The 21,446-nt window shown below is 32.0% G+C and overlaps 1 protein-coding gene across 2 annotated transcripts in view; it reads right to left on the reverse strand.

Moving 5' to 3' along the window:
• Positions 1-7,709: 7,709 nt before the first annotated feature.
• The window catches only part of LOC139522980 (uncharacterized), a 110,681-nt gene continuing 96,944 nt past the window's right edge, over positions 7,710-21,446 (reverse strand). For both annotated transcript variants that reach the window (XM_071316673.1, XM_071316674.1), the window contains 3 exons: positions 15,665-16,039; positions 14,132-14,348; positions 7,710-8,536 (listed from right to left, as the gene is read on the reverse strand). In XM_071316673.1, the coding sequence (XP_071172774.1) occupies positions 8,358-8,536; positions 14,132-14,348; positions 15,665-16,039 (771 nt within the window). In that variant the 3' untranslated portion in view covers positions 7,710-8,357. The remainder of the gene's footprint in view (positions 8,537-14,131; positions 14,349-15,664; positions 16,040-21,446) is intronic.

The following is a 21,446-nucleotide window of genomic DNA, read 5'->3' on the forward strand; positions in this document are numbered from 1 at the left end:
GGGCATAAAAACAATGCCGTATTTGGCGAAACCTTTTCAACTTTTGATCTTCAGTGTTGTACAACTTTGTACTTTTTTCACTTTCGATCTTTTATATCTGGGCGTCACTTGTAAGTCTTGTGTGGACAAGGCGCGTTTTTGGCGAATTGAATTTTAAACCTGATGCTTTTTGTTATCTATTAATCATGTTTTTCTTTGTCTAATATGTTCTATTAATTTGTATTGTAGTCCTGTAATATTATGTTGTCATTTCAATGTTATATTTAACTTTGCCATTAAAGTGCGAGGTTTGGCATGCCACAAAACCAGGTTCAACCCACCACTTTTATTCCCCTTTAAAAGTGTCCTGTACCAAGTCAGGAAGATGGCCATTGTTATAGTATTGTTCGTTTCTGTGTGTGTTGCATTTTAACGTTGAGTCGTTTGTGTTTTCTCTTATTTTTGAGAAATTGAGATAAGACGTGGCACGGTACTTGTCTATCCCAAATCCATGTATTTGGTTTTCATGTTATATTTGTTATTCTCGTGGTGTTTTGTCTGATGCTTGGTCCGTTTCTGTGTGTGTTACGTTTCGGTGTTATGTCGTTGTTCTCCTCTTATATTTAATGCGTTTCCCTCGGTGTTAGTTTGTTACCCCGATTTTGTTTTTTGTCCATGGATTTATGAGTTTTGAACAGCGGTATACTACTGTTGCCTTTATTTATATCCTGATTTCTGGTATTCGACGATGACTTCCATTATTGAAAACAACTTCACGTTTCATGGGTTATGCGTCTGTTTTATAATATGACCATACATTGTGATTGTTGGTGAATATGATATTGAAAAATCAAGAGTTCGTTGTTGTTGTTTTGTGTTTTTAGTTCACTCATACCTTTCCCTTTACATGTATTAATCATCTATATAATTCTTATAGCGATATTTACATAACAGTTTCTATCTTCAACCTTGCTATTATTGTTTTAGAAATGTATAGGTTAATTTCCAATAAATCAAAAACATAATGGTATTTTTTTATATATTCTATGTATAAAAACAAATTCAAAATTTTGAAATGGAATATTAATAGACGATAATGGCTAATAAGATGAAAGAATAGAACTTAATGGTAGTGCTAATAGAAAAAGAATAATATAGCATACAATACAACATTGTAGCAATCTTTTTGGTTAAATATGTGGTAAAGGTTTTTGACATTAGTTTTTTTTTGGGGGATTAAAATAACGAAATAACTATCAATGAACAAATAAGATATCATGGTAATGGAATGGAATGGATATTGGACAGGAAAGCAACTTGATATGTCTGACAATCCTTTAACTTCTTTGAATCGAGTGCAATAGCTGTCTGTGTTATATGAAAATAATCAAATTTTCGATGAGGTACATCTTCTTATTGGCTGAAAGTTGTTTGTCTATCAGCTACGTTTTTCATGATTTACGCCTTAAAACTGGAATTTAGTATAAGAAAGAAATGTGTTTAAATTTGATTTCTATCCCTCATGTTTAGTTTGTAACCCGGATTTATTTTTTTCTCAATCGATTTAAGAATTTCGAACAGCGATATACTACTGTTGCCTTTATTTAACATTTTTTTTTTATCAATTACCTCAAAAATGTTGTGCGCACTATTACATTATCAGCAACGTTGGTTATTCTGCATGCACCACTTTTTTATGTTATGTTATTTATAGACAGAAAACATATTACAGCCATTCCTTAATTGTTTTTTTTTAAATTGAAAAAGTGTTATTTATATGTATTCAGAAAAAAATTTCGTGTGAGTACATGTATGCCTAATCTCTTAGCCTTGGAAAAGCAATAACCGCAACTAAAAATGAAAATAAATTCAAATTTTTATGTTAACAGAAAAAAAAAATTAAAGCAATATTGTGTCTATACAAGTTGTTTTGCGTTTAGACTTTGGATATCCTACTCACCTTTAATATTCAGTGGTACTATCTTTACAAAAAATGAAAAAAAAATGAAGATATATTCAGAAATGATATGCAACTTTTTATTGCTTGGGTTTAAAACCCAACCGTCAAGCTGTAAACATGTTGTACCGACAGTGTCCTGACGAAAATTCAAAATGACAGAATGAGACAATTTGCCACCAAACCTCGAATGAAGTGGATTTACCCGATTATAGGCAACCATAAACGATGAGAGAAAAAGTCATACCCTATTGTCGACTATAAAAGGCCCAGTCATAAAAATTATGAATTAATTCAATTGAAAAATACGAACGGCTTTATTTATAGCAAAACAATTTACGAGATTTATTTAAAAGAAATAAACCACAACAACCACTCAACTATAGGGTCCTCACTTAGGACAGGTACATAAGTAATGTGGCGATAATGAAAAAAATGACGCAGTCAAGACAATCTTATCAACAAATTGAAGACTCGATTGACTGGATAATTCTAGTGTTCTACATTAGATCTCTCATCTGGATATTGACAGTTGATTGAAACCTGAAAATTAGCAAAACAATCTTGCTTATAGAATCCGAAATGTAGAAATTCTTTTTTTGACTTTTTGACTTACTATGTCCACACGTCTTTGTCAATATAATGAAATTTGGTGTTACAGTCATACAAGTGAGAGGTTAAGCTAGCTTTTAAAGTAAGTTTAATCCACCATTTTCTACATAAGAAATTGTTGTACCAAGTCAGTAAATGACAGTTGTTATCGATTCGTTTGATGTGTTTGAGCTTTTGATTTTGCCGTTTGATTAGGGACTTCCGTTTTTGAATTTTCCTATAAGTTCAATATTTTTTGCGATTTTACTTTATGTTATATCATCTGCAATACAATTTTTTCCGTAATGTTAATTTTTATTTTCTATCCGATTAATCATTTATTGATGTTCATCGTAGGCAAATTGTATCACCTTGTTTTTTTCCGGTTTGTAAAGAACATTAATTAAACATTGTTTTTGTTCTTTCTTTCGGTTAACAGAGACAACTAATCAACCATGAAATCGATACGGATGTCTACTAATCAACATGTAATCGGTTTGTTCTGTAAGTATATTGGTCACATACATTGATAATCGTTTGTTTGTTTGTTTTGATAACTCTCTACGAAGTATATAAGAACCATTTACTATGAAGTTATCCTGAAAAAAGTAAAATCATAAATAAAAATGAACTCTGAGGAAAATTCAAAACAAAAATTCCTTAATCAAATAACAAACCTCAAACACATCAAATGAATCGACAGCAACTGTAATATTCCTGACTGTCTACAGGCATGGTCTAAAGTAGAAATGGTGGATTTAACCTGGTTTTGTAATTAGTTTAACCTCTTACTTGTATACCAGTCAACAACAAGTCTCCGTAAGCCATTTGAAATAAAATAAAACAGCCATTAAGGACACGTTAAGAGAGTATTGACAAGACAAACTGGGTAACCAATGATTCAAAAGTAAAAGAAAAAACGGTTGATTTATTCTAAATATATTTAACGGAAAATAATTATTAAATATATCAAGACAGCAATCAACAACAACTGAATAATAAGCATTCGATAATCACATAATGACAGTGGTGGTTTGTAGTGCTTTGTCATTTTGTTTTTCTTTGTTGACATATTTGTTTGTTTTATAGTGATTAGGATTATAACTCAACGTTGACTACTCTCACACGAGTTTTGACATTTTAACCTACTATATCTGTTTGTTTTGTTCACACATTTTTGTCATTATAATGAAATATTATGCAACTATCAATGAGAAGTTCACCCAGCTAAAAGTTTTTTCCGGCATTGTTTACACAAGGAAATGACTGTGCGAAGTCAGGTATATGACAGTTGATTTTCATTCGTTTGATGTATTTGAGGTTTTGATTTTGCCATTTGATATGAAACTTTTTGATTTGAATTTTCCAGGAGTTTGATATTTAGCTCAACTGGCCCGAAGGGCCAAGTGAGCTTTTCCCATCCCTTTGCGTCCGGCGTCCGGCGTCCGGCGTCCGTTGTCGCTGTTAACTTTTACAAAAATCTTCTCCTTTAAAACTACTGGGCCAAAGGGTAAAATTGTTAATCATGTCAATATCTACCTGTCCTGAAATTTTCAGATGAATTGGGCAACCCGATTTTACTGTTTTTGTTTATTATCTTGAATATTATTATAGATAGAGAAAAACTGTAAACCGCAATAATGTTCAGCAAAGTAAGATTTACAAATGAGTCAACATGACTGAAATGGTCAGTTGATCCCTTAAGAAGTTATTGCCCTTTTTAGTCAATTTTTAACCATTTTTCGTAAATCTTAATAATCTTTTACAAAAATCTTCTCCTATGTAACTACTGGGCCAAATTAATCCAAACTTGGCCACAATCATCTTTGGGGTATTTAATTAAAAAAATGTGTCCGGCGACACGGCCATTTAACCAAGATGGCCGCCACGGCTAAAAATGGAACATAGGGGTAAAATGCAGTTTTTGGCTTATAACTCAAAAATCAAAGCATTTAGAGCAAATCTGAAAGGGGTTTAATTGTTTATCAGGTCAAGACATATCTGCCCTGAAAGTATCAGATGAATCGAACAACCTGTTGTTGGGTTGCTACCCCTTAATTGGTAATTTTAAAGAAACTTTGCTGTTTTGGTTATTATCTTGAATATTATTATAGATAGAGATAAACTGTAAACAGCAAAAGTGTTCAGCAAAGACAGATTAACAAATAAGTCAACATGACTGACATGGTCAATTGACCCCCTGAGGAGTTATTGTCCTTATAGTCAATTTTTAACAATTTTCATAAAATTTGTAAATTTTTGCTAACATTTTCTACTGAAACTACTGGGCCAAGTTCATTATAGATAGAGATAATTGTAAGCAGCAAGAATGTTCAGTAAAGTAAGATGTACAAACACATCACTATCACCAAAACACAATTATGTCATGAATCAATCTGCTTCCTTTGTTTAATATTCACATAGACCAAGGTGAGCGACACAGGCTCTTTAGAGCCTCTAGTTTGATTATCTTACTTTGTAAGTGCATGCATTTTATATAAAAATGATTTGACATTTTCTTCTAATATACCAATTACTGATTTTTTTTAATATGTTTGTTAGCTTTTCGTCCATAAATGTTAGACTAAAATGCATAACATCTTTTTTTTTAACAATAAATTTACTATTGACATTGTCAAGGGTTTTTCCTTATCATCATGGACTATCTTTCCAAAAAGTAAAATCACAAAAATACCGAACTCCTAGAAAAACCCAAATCGGAAAGTCCCCAACCAAACGGCAAAAACAAATGATAAAACACATCAAACGAATGTACAACTGCCATTTTTTCTGATTTGGAACAGGCACGATCAAATTGAGAAAATGGTGGATTGAACCTGGTTTAATAGCACTAAACCTCTCACTAGTATCAAATTATTTTCATTCAGAGTTTATTATGTCATATCTTATGACGAAAGTAAACGATTCAAGCAATTTTGTATTAAACCCAAAAATTAAATAAATCTATTATGTATGAAAAGATAGTTGGTATCAATTTGTTGTGTTAGTTGATGTACCAGTAATAACATTTTACTGTAAATGTTTATTAAAAGTATTGCCAATTTCAAAATATAAAGAATAATGCATTTTACAAAAACTACACTAATTATAAAATAATTTATTTGTCTACAATATAAAACAAATGGAATTGTCTGACATGTATAATAACGTAATCACAGAAAAAAATTGCTAAAAATAGTACAAGTTACTTAATAAATGACATGCCAATCAGACTACTACATGTATTGGTCTATTGTCACAGAACATGTTCATTTATGGCACATGGATGATCTGTAGTCTGTTTTAAATGAAAATGAATATTAACCTTAAAAGTTTAGAATGAATCATCTTATGAAACTCCGTTTAGTACCCGTCATACCTTATTCTTTATTCCAAGTCCGGGTTGTTTTGTTTTTGGGGGGGGGGGGGGGGGGGGGGGGGGGGGGGGTAGAATAAATAAAGGCAACAGTAGTATACCGCTGTTCAAAACTCATAAATCCATGGACAAAAAACAAAATCGGGATAACAAACTAAAACCGAGGGAAACGCATAGAAGAATGTAACTAACAGATTCAAAACACGATTTGCACTTGTTACAACTTATTAGCGTCAATCTGTTAACTAAATATGATTTCTCTCTGTTCAGTAGGACTGGAGATATGTTTGACATAAAATTCTAAAGTTATTCAACATATTGAAAAATAACAAATATGATATATGTGTTCATCAAGTATAACATTGCAGAAAATCACCACTGTCATGCGGCTGACCAAATATGATGAAATTATGTTGAGTACTATCGATGAAAAAATTGTTGGACGTAAGGAGAGACAGACAAGGTATATACAATTTAGCCATCAATCCTATAATTACCAAAAATATTGGACCGTATCATATGCAACAGTCCAGAACTACTACATAAAACCTAACCATAATATCAAAAATATATAACTGTTATATCGCTTAAATTTAAGGTCATATTTAAATTAAGAACGTCCTGTATATTTTTTGGCAAAAAAGAGAACAAATATTTAAACTGGTTGTTCTTTCAAAATTTACATATAAAGGGGAGCATATCAATTGAGTTGAAATCTTGCATCTTGACTGATATTGCAATTTATTTTCCGAAATATTTGATATTTTTCTTAGTATATGTGCAATTCCACTTAAGTACAAAAGTATAATCTGCTAGAATTAAAGCACAAATCGTGAAATTTGTAAAGAATGAAAATGTTTTTAACGTCGATAAACCTTGACAAAAAATATTACATAATTCCATACATATAAAGGGAAGCATATCAATTGAGTTGAAATCTTGCAATTTATTCTAAAAAAAATATTACATAATTTCATCAATAATGGCCTTCCGAACGAACTGATCCTTTAATAAACAAATGATCGTGTAAGAATAGTATCCATATTTCTAGGATGTATGGAAACCGATTGATTTAAAGAACTAGTACTAGTCCTTAAATAACATGTTGTCTTATAAAACGTTTACAATGAGCACATACATGTATCATAGAAAAAAAAAATACATCAATTAAAAATGTACATTTTTTAAAGCATACTTATTTGTCACCGTGTTACACATCATGTAATTGTATTATTTTCATCCTGACTTCATGCATTAAAACTGCACTCATACATCTTGATGGAAAATATTGTAAATAACTTTGAATAGAAAGCGATCTTCTCAGGCTTTAATTAAAAAATTTGAACACACATGTTTTTTTTTGCAAATTGTGAGATATTTCTTTCAATAATATATGTAAATGAAGGTTAAGTTTAACGAAACTGAAAGAACACCATCAGAACCGTTCCCGTATAAAAGCTGCCAATAATGCTTGTTAGTTTTTAATGTCAAATACACTCTATATTTATGTTAATCATCCTAAAAAGAGGTGTCTGCATTTTCTGGTTTGACACGACTTACATCATTTTATTGTTTTTAATGTCAAATCAAAATAAAAAATTATTAAAACAATATTAATGTTTAACAATGTTTCATGTTATTTCTACTTTTAGATTCAAAATATTGTTCACTCTTTTACACTAAAATACTCTAAATAGTTTTCTCTCTTTATACACTCAAGTATTCTAAATATTCTCCAATCTTTGTACATACATACTTTTGACACGTTGTCTTCACATGTGCTTGTACCAGTGATTACAAAACGACTTAAATGTTTTATCTTTTATTGGAAGGTATTTATCATTCTATAAGTACGAAATGTTTATAGAAAAACATCTAAAAGCTTTTCTATTGAATGTTCCAACGAAACTTACATGTAAGTACCGAACTTAGCATAATGTAGCAACAATACCATTCGTAAAAAACAAATGTTAAATTGATTTTTTCATTTAAAAATAAAAATTAATAAAACCAATTTTTTTCGCGACTAAAATGTAGAGTTTTTATAGGTATATCATTCACAAAGATTTGAAAGATAAGGTGTCATAAGAATTCAAATCAAAAATACATAATACAATGCATACATGTACAAATTTGTGTAGTGCCTGCTGGTAGACAAAATGTAGGTAGGTGGTTAAAAAGCTATTAAATACAGGTATTTTACATTCACTAAAGAGAAAAATTATTCTGGTCTTTAACAGTGCTTTTTCTGAAAAATTTTCTTAAAATTTGTTGGAATAGAAAGAAAAATTCAAGGCAGGTTGGGAGGTAGAAAACACAACTATATATTTTAGCCACAACATATTTAAAAAAATCAATTGATCCAAAGTTTTTGTTTTAGGAGGGATATAATGTAGTCTTCTGTCTTCTGCCGTTTGGTCTCATTTACTCTTCAAATACAGTTTGTATCAATTATTACGTCAACATATACTCTCGAATACCATTTTTTACGAAGTCTCTAAATAACTGTTCGGAATGCTTCATCTTATACATTAAGGCATTAGAAACCGCATGTTCAGTATCGGCAACTGTTATCATTTCAATAAAACGTCCAAGTGATGTTAATCCTCTTATGGCAGGATTTATATCTAAACCTGTAAAAACAAGAATGTGAAATGTCATTCATTTATATGAGAACAAAACATTGAGGATTTGCATAATCATTAACATATCTTGTGTTATATGAAGCAAATTATTCATTGCCTTAATACACAATTTGACAGCAACTACTTTTCTTTTATTAAGTAGATTAGAATGATTTATTCACTGTAGATAACAAATGAATAGATGTGTTAAAAATAAATTAATGCTAGTATTAATCTAAAATTTTGTAAACGATGAAATAAATATAGACAGCTGCTTGTTAAGGTCATATATCGGTATCAACATTGAACGGAACATTGCAATGTAAGGCATACAATGTGATTATTATAAAATGCAGCTGTTCAATAGAAATAACAATTTTGTATTTTCTCATCAACATACAAAACAAAGCTTGAAATAATTTTGCGATGATAAGAAATAAGTCTTCAACTGTAAAAATGTTATATAGCAAGTCTTAATTTCCCTCTGATAATATTTCATGAAAATGAACTTCCATGACCGATTTCTAAATGCTTGTATTCACAAATAAAGACCCTTCACAACGGTAATCTCCCATTGCATTCCTTAGATTAAATACATGTGCAAGTACAGACAATGTGCAATAGTCACTTAAACGACATGATCTTAGAGATGTGGGATTTAACGAAATTCCGAGAGTTACGTTATGCATTGAACATAAATATATGATCATCAAATTTAAAAGTTCAGTAAGGAGTAACATGATTGAGATTTCGAATGATATTGGCAGATAGATGTTCAGTGACATTCAAGTAAGATCAATTTTAGAATATAGAGTTTTCTTTCAAGCATTATGTCACTGTAACAATCAACAACTACGTGTAACAGGTGGTTATCCAATATTGCCAACTCAACGTATCCCTTAACGGCAATATCGAAACCAAAACGAATTTAAAGAAGTGTCCGTTTGTTTGTGCAAGATGTATAAATACGCAATCATTTCAGTGCGGAACGAGAGAGTAACGTATGTCGCCTCGCGAAGGGAGAGTGCATCACTCTATGCATGTTTAAGAACATTAACAAAAATAAAAGAACGAGCTACATTGGAAATCATTGTTGTTCGTGTGTTCTCCACCTAAATCTGCATGAGATTGTTTAACACTGAAGAGGTATCTATCAACTAGCATCAATCTTCCTATGTATTAACGTTATCGCCGTACGAATATGCCTTAGTATGTCATGTGAAACTGAAAGTATGCCCATTTGTTTGGAAGTTATCCAGATCTACTCTTTGATTGTTTAGTCTTGAAGGAACGACTACGTTATGACTTTAGTAATATCATGACAGGTTTGATTTGTTCCGTAAAAAACACCTGCATGTGCTTGTTCTACTAAAATTGCTCGTTTAAAGTATATAAAAGAGGGACGAAAGATACCGAAGGGACAGTCAAACTCATAAATCTAAAACAAACTGACAACGTCATGGCTAAAAATAAAAAAGACAAACAGAAAAACAATAGTACACACGACACAACATAGAAAACTAAAGAATAAACAACACGAACCCCACCAAAAACTAGGGGTGATCTCAGGTGCTCCGGAAGGGTAAGCAGATCCTGCTCCACATGTGGCACCCGTCGTGTTGCTTAAGTGATTACAAATCCGGTAAATAGTCTAATTCGGTAGGTCATATTCATGAAAGGGAAGGGGATTGTAGTTACGACGTAAGGAACATATCCGATATCATTTGTGAAACGGTTATTCCATAACGGTCAACCAACTCGTGATGGCGTCCGTAAAATTTACGAAGGGATATAAAAGGTGCACTTCCTGTTTTGCCTAATACTGAAAGCGCATTATTGATGTAATTGTAAAATGAAACATTTAAGATTTTGTTTGTTTTGCTATGGTTTTTTCCATTGTTCCCTTTTCGACTTTGTGAGTGTTTTTTTATTTTCAGTTTTGGATCTTTCGTCTGTTTTTAAGCACGTTCTGTGATCAATTGGTCACTGTAATGAAATTTGTGAAATCATGTATATTGCAGACGTTTTACAATTAAAGGTTTACGTATCCTTGAAGATGGTAGATCTTCACACTTATTTCGAACGTGCTAATGATGTAAGATTCCTATTGATCTCTACCTCAACATCCCTATGTTTTGTATATAGTTCTACTATAATTACCAATTAAAATATCGAATAAATACGTCAATTAAACTTGAATATACCTAACGTTATTGTTATCTTGTTTATTCGATCGAGGTGTCTTCTCACATCAACTAACGACTTAATAGCCATGAACACAATGGAAATGTTTAGTGCCAATACATGTTGATTTCATAGAACCAGAAAAACTTTCGTAATGATCCAATATCGTTAATGTGAATTGCTGCAATAACTTGGCAGCAGACGCATAACTTCAGTTAGTTAACGAACTACATATAAAGTTAGATTTTTTTAGTTTAATTAATGATCAGTATGAGCATCCAACAAGATTACTTCTAATTCTATTAGATTTATATTCAAATCTAAGATGACTCAAAATGAATTATTTGGACCCTGATGTTACATTTATTTTAACCTTAACCTGATTAAGTTCTAGCTTTAGAGTTTTCAGCGCTGTGGTTTTCCATTTTGTTATTTAAAGAATAAATTAGATATTCTATCTATTCTGATCAGATATTTGCCTTGCCTATTTTTACAGACAAATGATTGATTTTTCTTACTTTTGTGTGAATTTGAATTTTGACATGTATAACGTTTGTGCAACCGAAATGGTTTTCAGTCTGCGAACATACTTTAAAAGCACAACATGTTTACATAACCGACTATTTATCTGAAACGATCATTTTGATCTAAACAGACTGAACAATAAACTATTTAGTCATTTCCAGAAGTTCGATTAATTTCCAGACTTTTCAACTGCGTTATTGTAATACTGTTCAGACATTCTGTTTGTAGTCAATTAAGATCTCTTCAGTTTATGTTTAGACTATTAGTACTTGTTATTCACCTGTTTACATCATATTACATACTTAAACTACTGAACAATTCAGAATTGACTGCAAGTAAATTGCAAGTAAATTGTACTGACTTTACCTTTGTTCTCCTCTTAATATATTTAATGCGTTTCCCTCAGTTTTAGTTTGTTACCCGTATTTTGTTTTTTGTCCATGGATTTATGAGTTTTGAACAGCGGTATACTACTGTTGCCTTTATTTACCGTAGTAGACAAGTATAATAATTGACCGAAAGACAGAAGGTGATTGAATATTTGTGTGTGTAGGCTTTTTAAATAATGTTTAGATAATAATAATCCGTTTAAGAGTGAAATTTATTACAAGTGATATGTAAAAGCAAAGTCTTAAATTAAATATATTGTGTATGTCAAGGAAAGGAACATTCTACTTATATACATGGTAGTCTAGAGTAAAATCCCGTATGTAATCTCTCAACAGGAACAATAATTCAGTCATTGCAAGGTCTTTGTAACCCAGGCGAGGCGAGGCGAGGTATCGGTAACACTTATTGTAATTTGAGACTACTGTCTCAGTTTACATGTTCGTTGTTATATTGTTATATTTTAAATGAAATGTTTTCTTTTATGTTTATTATTCGCTTCTTCTCCAAAAAACGTATAGAGTTATTTGTGCCAGTGGAGGATTCCGGAATTGTCGCATACTGCAATGTGTAATCTTTTTACGATTTTGTGTAGGATCTGCTTACCCATTCGGAGCACATGAGATCACCCCTATTTTTTGGTGGGGTTCGTGTTGTTTATTCTTTAGTTTTCTATGCTGTGTCATGTGTACTATTGTTTATGTGTTTTTCCTTTTCGTTTTTAGCCATGGCGTTTATTTTCGATTTATGAGTTTGACTGTCCCTCTGGTATCTTTCGTCCCTCTTTTATAATCTTAACGCGTTTTATGGAGATTTGCAATGTTTCTACTCTGATAATTTGTAATTCTAGCTAACGATTGTAAATCTCGTCCTGACTTTTAATACTTATGTAAAAATTGATGCCTAAATGCGAGTAATGAAAATTAACCGTCGTTCTCTCCAAGGGTTAAAAATTTATGAATCATTTCGGACACAACCAAAGATAAATATTTATACTATGACTATTACACATACTAGTTTATCCGTAATGCCAAATGTCTTAAGTTTCACCGAACCCATCGACGTTGTGATATTTTTAGATAGGAATTAGATAAATGGTTTACGTATTCACATTCAAAATATAAATAATGTATGTGACATTGACGACAGCAGCGCGTATAAATCCAATTACTTTCAGGTTTGATTACGTCAAATATAAGGAAAAAATATAAATTGAAACCTCTATTTTACTTCTCACTAATTAAACTATATTTTCGTTGTCTATTTTCCAACCTGAAATAGATCTTTGTTGCAAATGAGCCGAATATATACAAATGTATTCCGATCGTGACTAGGGTCTAATTAATTTTTACAGAAAGATAAAGGTAATGTTGCAGCAACGTGATTTATTAAACAAGAAACATCAGAGATCATTAGGAAAGTGCTATTCGAAACACAAACTTTTGTAACAAACAAATACGAAATCTTTTTTTAACATTTTGGCTTCAAATATTTTTTCAGTTGTGCTGTTTTTACTGGTATTTCAAGTTATTGTTCGGAATATTGGTGCTCAAGAACAATCTGGCGTATTGAATGATAGTTGTTCGTAACGTTGACTGTTATTAGTCTCGAATCGCTATTAAGAAGCATTACGTTAACGTAAAACGTTTTCTTTTAAAAAAGAGAAATATCAAGGAACAATTAAAACTGATAATTTCGCACAAAGCTAGGACCATTGTATGACCAGAAAAAAAACCAACCTGATAAGATGCACAAACATACCACAAAATAAACAAGAATGTGTCCAAAGTACACGGATGCCCCACTCGCACTATTATTTTCCATGTTCAATGGACCATGAAATTGGATAACAAAATATAATTAGGCATTAAAATTAGAAAGATAATATCATAGAGAACATGTGTACTAAGTTTCAAGATGATTGGACTTCAACTTCATCAAAAACTACCTTGACCAAAAACTTTAACCTGAAACATGCACTGTCATTTTCTATGTTCAGTGGATCATGAAATTGGGGTCAAAAGTTTAATTTGGCTTTACAATTAGAAAGATCATATCATAAGGAACATGTGTACTAAGTTTCAAGTTGATTGGACTTCAACTTCATCAAAAACTACATTGACCAAAAACTTTAACCTGAAGCGGGACAGACGGACGAACAGACAGACAGACAGACAGACAGACAGACAGACGAACGGACGCACAGACGAGAAAACATAATGCCCCTCTACTATCGTAGGTGTGGCATACAAAAACAGAAAGCTACAGATTGGACAACAAAAACAGAATCCTTCGTTTGTGCGACCTCAAATAACTTAGGCAAATGCGTGTGTCGCCATAACAACAGCCTCACGTTAACTCCACTTAAGTTTTATATCAGAAGGCTAGAAAATGAAACCAGGTTCGTCGAACATTAACCGAGGGAAACATACATTTTCTTTTTTCTATTTTTCAGTGAAACATGTCAGAGAAAATGTGTTTTCAAAACTGCTTAGAGTGTATACCTACCCGTATGAAAATTGAGAAAAGCTGCAGCTTCCCCTTCAGCTAATACAAACATATCACAGTCATCAAAATAGGCAACTGTTTCACTTCTTTGAGAAAGTTTTATTTCAAACAGTCTTGGACTGTACTTCATATGGTTTAAGGCATATGATTCACTCAGTAATGGTTCCGATGATAATTTGTACGTGTTAAAACATTTTAAAAATATATTCCGCATCATCTGAAAAATATAAAGAATATAAAGGTAATTATATCAGAACGGTAGACATATTATCATTTTATATGTATATGCAAAACATAGGGTTAAAAACAATATTGAGGGTAAGTAAGGATCTGAACGTGAAAATTTCGCTTGACAAGTACCCTTTACTTTCTCTCAATAAAACTGCTATTTGATATCAAAGAAATATTCAGACAATAATTATGTTATAGGTCTTCTAATTAGACTAACTTAAGCTAAGCTTTACAGCAAATAACTTGAAACGGGATTGCCATTTAGAAATGTCTTGAGTTTATAACAATAACTCGCCTTATGTAAGTACAGCAAAGCCTGTTTTGAAACAAAAAATCAAATAAATAAATCTTGTTTCTTAGATATACCACAAAACTCAATAAAGTGGACTATCAGCTTTTGCATGATTAACTATAAATTGATTGCTCTAACGACAACCTTTAATCATTCTGTTTTGCTTTTTATGATATCTGTTGTCATGTCAATAACTTGGTAGATTGTTTCTGACAGCTTACAGCGATAGAGTCTAGGCGCCGAAATAAATACTATAATCTCAACACAAGAACTTTTCCATGATATGACAGGCACAATTTAATGATAACGTATTCAGATTGACAATTGCTTGAGAAGGAGACAATCAAAATGTATAAATTGATCCCACTTATCTCTATCTGAATAGAGAACAAAAGTAGAACAGCTGGTTACACCAAACGAACAATATCATCGTGACTGAAATTTTCATAATTTGTCAAAAACATTTCGGCTCAAATGCTGTCTTTTAATCTGTCCGCGTCAATATTTGTCGAAAGTAAACAAATGGAGTATAAATCTATCATAAATCAATCATATTTGAATGAACAACATATGGATTGAAGATACATAATCAACTGTGATTGTTTCTCTATTTTGAACTGTTTCATATTTCGTCATGCCTTGAATTTTGACAGCTTATTGACTATGAATTTTGTTCAGGTTTAATTTTTTATTTTTGTTTAATTCATTCACATCATTGATTTTTTGTGTTGAATGTAGAATTGTCGACTTGGAATTCAAATAATGAAGCACTTAAGGTATCGCTCTTTGGTCGGGTTGTTGTCTCTTTGACACATTCCGAGTTTCCCATCATTAATATTCTCATGTTAACTATCCCCTGATTTTTTTCCCACAAAGTGTCATATTTATGTTGTTTTTTACCGTTCACTATCACCTTTGAACCTGACATTAATTAATTGAGTTAAAACCCCATAAAATATACAAATATACATGCGCATATAAAACCTAACTTGTGTATTTTATGAACTTACAGCTCTGTCTAATATAGTACGTAAAGCTTTTACAACAGGTAAATCACATTTTGCTATTGCTAAGGAAATAAATCTATGTTTGCTATTTCCGAATATTTTTAAACTAAATCCAGGCGTCCCATTTGCTTCAGGGGCGCTACCACCATATGCTGACAGGTCAAAGTTTAAATTATGAACACGTATTTCCGGTGTAGGAATTTCCCGTAAATCTGCTCTTTCAACGGCTGCAACAGTTCCGAATGCACCACACGAGTATTGCTCACTAAAGTCATTTAATCCCAGAATTCTTTGCGCCTGGCCATTTCGTCCATCTGATGTTATAACTAGACATCTTCCTTGTATACCTTCTATATCCTTCAATGTCTCTCGACAGAACTGCAATTAAAAAAGCAAACATAATTCTAACCTCTATTTGAATACCATTTCATGAATATAAAGCATTTAAGAGATAAAATACAATTGATGTTTTGTAAAAGGTAATATTCTTATTTCCAAAAAGATAAAGCAGCCCAATTTACTTTGGTTCAATGTTGATACACAATTTTTCGACATGATAACAAACCATTTTACCACCAGATTTGAAACTTTAAAGATCTTGTTTCATAATTCTATCGATCTTTAAAAAGTCAATTAATGTTAAAATAGTATTGAGCAAAATCAAACACACACATACACTCAAAGATAAGACCTACGATCTAAACGAACAATTACAGTGTGATGCAATTTTTACCTTGCCTTCAATGTGTCTACACAATTTCAAAATGTTTCCGTTTTTAGACATTGTTGCATCAGTTTATAAATATTAGATAAAGGAATCAAAAATGAAAGTCTGAAGGTTTGCGCAACGATACTCATACAAGATGGTAAAACAAAGAGGATGTTGTAAAATGAAAATCGTAATAATCAGACCAAGGAACAAAGATATATCCAAACAGCGTATATAACACTTTTAAAAACCTTGTGTGCAATACGATGACATTGGATTTTTTTCCCGCTTTGCAAGCGAAATTTGAGGGTCATATTTTTACTACAAGCGAAGTATACATAATGAAAATTTAACACACAAAGATCGATTTGAACAAATCCGTACCAATCAATTTTACTGATTCTACATGACAACGCATTGCAAAAGTTCATAAGTATGAATTATAGGGGGTTTCTAAAATCGCTATGAAAAAGATATTTATAATGGCTTTTATGACAGCAATCTGTTTTGTTCACAGATTCTAAACATCTAATGACTTGTGATTATATTTTCTATCATGTCAACCGTAAGGCTTTAGTCTGAGAAATTCATTAAAATAGGCATGAAATGACATAATGAATAAAAGCTCTGTTATTACTCGATGAAAATTATGACTTTGTGAAGACGTGTTAAATTAGAACTATAGAAAATAAAGTTCAAAAAGGAGAAATGCCAAGCCAAACCATGGACTTATATTTCCTTCAAAAAAGCTAAATATGGCTTTAAATTAAAATAAAAATGTTCTTCATAATCATTTTCATAACATGTGGACGGGACCATTTCTTTACGCGCTCAGATTATCAATTGACTGGGTCAGATTAGCTATATAGGTGCATGCTGACTTGTCGAATCGTACTTGTTATAGACACTTTAAATTATGGTGTCGCCAAAGGTTCTAAACGGATCGATAAATCAAACAATACGAATAACTAGCAGAAGACAAAACCTTGTGTGTTGATTTAAATGTTGAATACTTATACATTTTTGTTCATTTTACATACTTGCAAGAACTCTACCTTTTTATTCCATTCAAATTCCCACTAGAAGGGCTCTGACAGACTTGAGTGAGTGTGAAATCATTGTTATCGTTAGGTATTTATAAATGATTCAGTCCTGTTACCATCACAAGTATTGCAGTTGTCAACACTGTTACGGGAATACCTCTTTTAAAATAACCTACATGTATATAGAAACTAACGCTTGATATCTGATATAATTGTACTTTCTGTAGCATCGCATGTACAGATGTGTGCAGCCTCAGCGGCAAATTGTCTGTTTATTTACATAAAAACAGTAATCTTTAGTAAAAAGCATTTCTCCCTTTCCCTTGAGACATTTCCTAATGGTCTTTTGATTGGATTGTTTATTTATTTTCCGTCTTGTAAACATAATACCATCAAATATAAGTTTCTCAATCATTGATCAGGTCAATGTTTATTGAAGGAATACAACATTAATTGAAAACAAATTGATAGTTTGTTTTTTACATCAAAGTATTCAGACTTTATTATTTAATCTGATTCTATCTATTAACTACATCAAAGTTGAGAAACACGTCAATTAAATGAATACCCCGAAACGGAATAACTATTATAACCGAAAACTTATCATTAAAAATGTACATATAACGACGACAAACGTATAACTCGGAGTTAATATATAAAAAATATACTCCAAGCGCAATTAAAAACAGATCTTAATATAATCATACATTAATTTTGTATATTTCATACCAATTGTCAATGAACTGGAGGTAAGATATAAAAATATTTAGGTAATAAAAGAAAAGAAAGAGTTATGTAGACTTTTGTAGACGAAACGCGCGTCTGGCGTATATACAAAATTTAGTCCTGGTATCTATGATGAGTTTAATAAGGTCTTTCCGTTTTTCCGTGGAAAGACCGATTGGTTTTCTTCTGATTATTATTTTTTTTCTTCCGCCAACTTTTTGTTCCTTCGCTGTTTTTTTTGTTTCGCAAGATGTCGCTTAGACATATGGTATATGATATTGAACAGTTATTACGCTTTTGTAACTGACACCGCGTAACCAAAATCTTTTCAGTGTAAGAGTTATTTCCCTGAACACTGTTTTTCTTGTTATCGCTTAAAATTCGCAACCGTATAAGAAACCGACAAATTTATTTTACCAAATTGCTCGTTATCCTCAGGATGATTTGATTTATTTTGACCGAAGGTATCCGGAGACTCCATATGAGAGTTATTTCCCCTTTTATATTTGATATAAGTGATATGCATTTTTAACTGGAAAACCATAAGTGTTAGAGGCCTAGGGTCTTTTGATTTGAGGTCCTTGGTCCAAAAAAATGAAAATGAGGTCAAGGTCAAAGGTCAAGGTCATGATTATTTTTTTTATTTTGGCTTGTTATCTCTTATTTTCAGAAATCTTATAAGATATCGACAAAATATTTTCACATAATTGATAGTCGCGACATGTAGTTACACATAAATTTTAGTCGAAAGGGTACGTAAACATTTGCTGCGAGTTTTTTCCCCTTTTATATTTAATATCAGTCGTATGGTAATATAACTGATTAACAATATAAAGTAAAGACCTAGAGTCTTTTGATTTGAGGTCCTTGGTTCATGACCTTGAAATTTAGCTCAAGGTCATATGTTAATTTAACGTTCTAGATTTTGACCTTTGCTTTTACCTCATATGTATTCATGTTAAAGCTATAAGACTTTTTGCATTAGGTTGCAAGCAGTATGACGTTGAAAAAGCTAACCGGAAGTGACCTTTTCTAAACCGGAAGTAGCTAATTTTTGTAATAAATTATTGTAAAAGTATGTAAAACCATATATTTTTGGAATCAGCGTCAAGTAAACTATAAGACAGTACCGGAAGAAACATATTTTGAACCGGAAGTAAAAAATTATCTCCCTTATTTCTATCTTATTGTAGAGAAACCTTATATTTTTGGAATCAGCGTACAATAAGTTGTCATTTGACGCTGAAATTGACATTTAAAACCAAATTTTAATATTTTCATATAAAAAAATCATTACTGGTGGAAAGACCATTAATGGTTCTCTGAACAATTGGTTTTTAATTATCATTGATATTGTTATATTTATAAAGTAACTGTTTACAAAATGTTGAATTTTTTTAGTCCTGGTATCTATGATGAGTTTATAGACGAGACGAGTAATGAATTGTTATTACAATAGTTTTATTCCAGAAACATTCATCACTAAAAAGAACGAAGAATTGCAATATTTATTCCCAGCATATTTATCTCTACATCAATTTGCCACTGGTGTTTTGTTAACGAAAATGTTTACATAATCATATCAAGATCATATGTTGGTTTTGGTTTTTTCTCTCATTTGGGGGGGGGATTTTAATAGCATGTAATGCTATCATGGCAACGACCAATAAAGCGGATATAAACAGAAGTCAATGTACATGTATTACAACGCATACAGAGAAGAAATAAGCAGGAAAATCCGACATTAACGCCCTGCTGGAATAATGCAGTGCATACAAGTTTAAATATCACGTGCAAAACAAATGTAGTTAGAGTTGGCTCACAAGACCACTTGGGATGAACCCCGGTTTTTGGTGGGTTTCTTGTGTACTGTTTTGAGATTGTCGGAGTATTTTTTACTGGTTTTGTTTTGGCAATGGCGTTGTCAGTTGCTCTCGCCTCATGATATCTTAATATCCCTTTGGTATCTTCTGCATATCTTTGCAAGAAAATTGATACCGTTAATTTTATTTTAAATCTCTGACTTAACAATTAAATAGAATTCAAATGTAAACTCTAATATGCCTTGATTTAAAAGTCCTGTTATCTTCTTGATCTTCATTATCGGAATGAGATACAGTTTAATATAAAAAAAAATGTACATTGCGGCCTGTTTGATCAATGGTAGAAACTCGGGACTTTTCATTTTACCTTCATGTGACTTAAATCGTCAAACTCATAACCCCATAACAAACAATAACAAACAAATAAGGTTCAATGACACCTCATTGCAAATCACTTTAAATATTTTCAGGAAACCAGATTATACGACATTAGCCATATGACATCGAAGTGTTTTTCAATGAAACAGTCATACCAAACAATGGAGTTACTTTACCACAAATGCATTGTTCTTTTGTTAAAGACAAAAAAACTACATTTTCATTGTATATGAGATTTTTCAGAGCAGCACAATATAAATAACACATATAGAATCTAAGCCACCATAAGGCAATGGTTTGATTACTAGAATCTAAGCCACCATACGGCAATGGTTTGATTACTAGAATCTAAGCCACCATACGGCAATGGTTTGATTACTAGAATCTAAGCCACCATACGGCAATGGTTTGATTACTAGAATCTAAGCCACCATACGGCAATGGTTTGATTACTAGAATCTAAGCCACCATACGGCAATGGTTTGATTACTAGAATCTAAGCCACCATACGGCAATGGTTTGATTACTAGAATCTAAGCCACCATACGGCAATGGTTTGATTACTAGAATCTAAGCCACCATACGGCAATGGTTTGATTACTAGAATCTAAGCCACCATACGGCAATGGTTTGATTACTAGAATCTAAGCCACCATACGGCAATGGTTTGATTACTAGAATCTAAGCCACCATACGGCAATGGTTTGATTACTAGAATCTAAGCCACCATACGGCAATGGTTTGATTACTAGAATCTAAGCCACCATACGGCAATGGTTTGATTACTAGAATCTAAGCCACCATACGGCAATGGTTTGATTACTAGAATCTAAGCCACCATACGGCAATGGTTTGATTACTAGAATCTAAGCCACCATAGGCAATGGTTTGATTACTAGAATCTAAGCCACCATACGGCAATGGTTTGATTACTAGAATCTAAGCCACCATACGGCAATGGTTTGATTACTAGAATCTAAGCCACCATACGGCAATGGTTTGATTACTAGAATCTAAGCCACCATACGGCAATGGTTTGATTACTAGAATCTAAGCCACCATACGGCAATGGTTTGATTACTAGAATCTAAGCCACCATACGGCAA

Source organism: Mytilus edulis, chromosome 5 (assembly GCF_963676685.1).
Source record: "Mytilus edulis chromosome 5, xbMytEdul2.2, whole genome shotgun sequence".
Taxonomy (NCBI): Eukaryota; Metazoa; Mollusca; class Bivalvia; order Mytilida; family Mytilidae; genus Mytilus; species Mytilus edulis.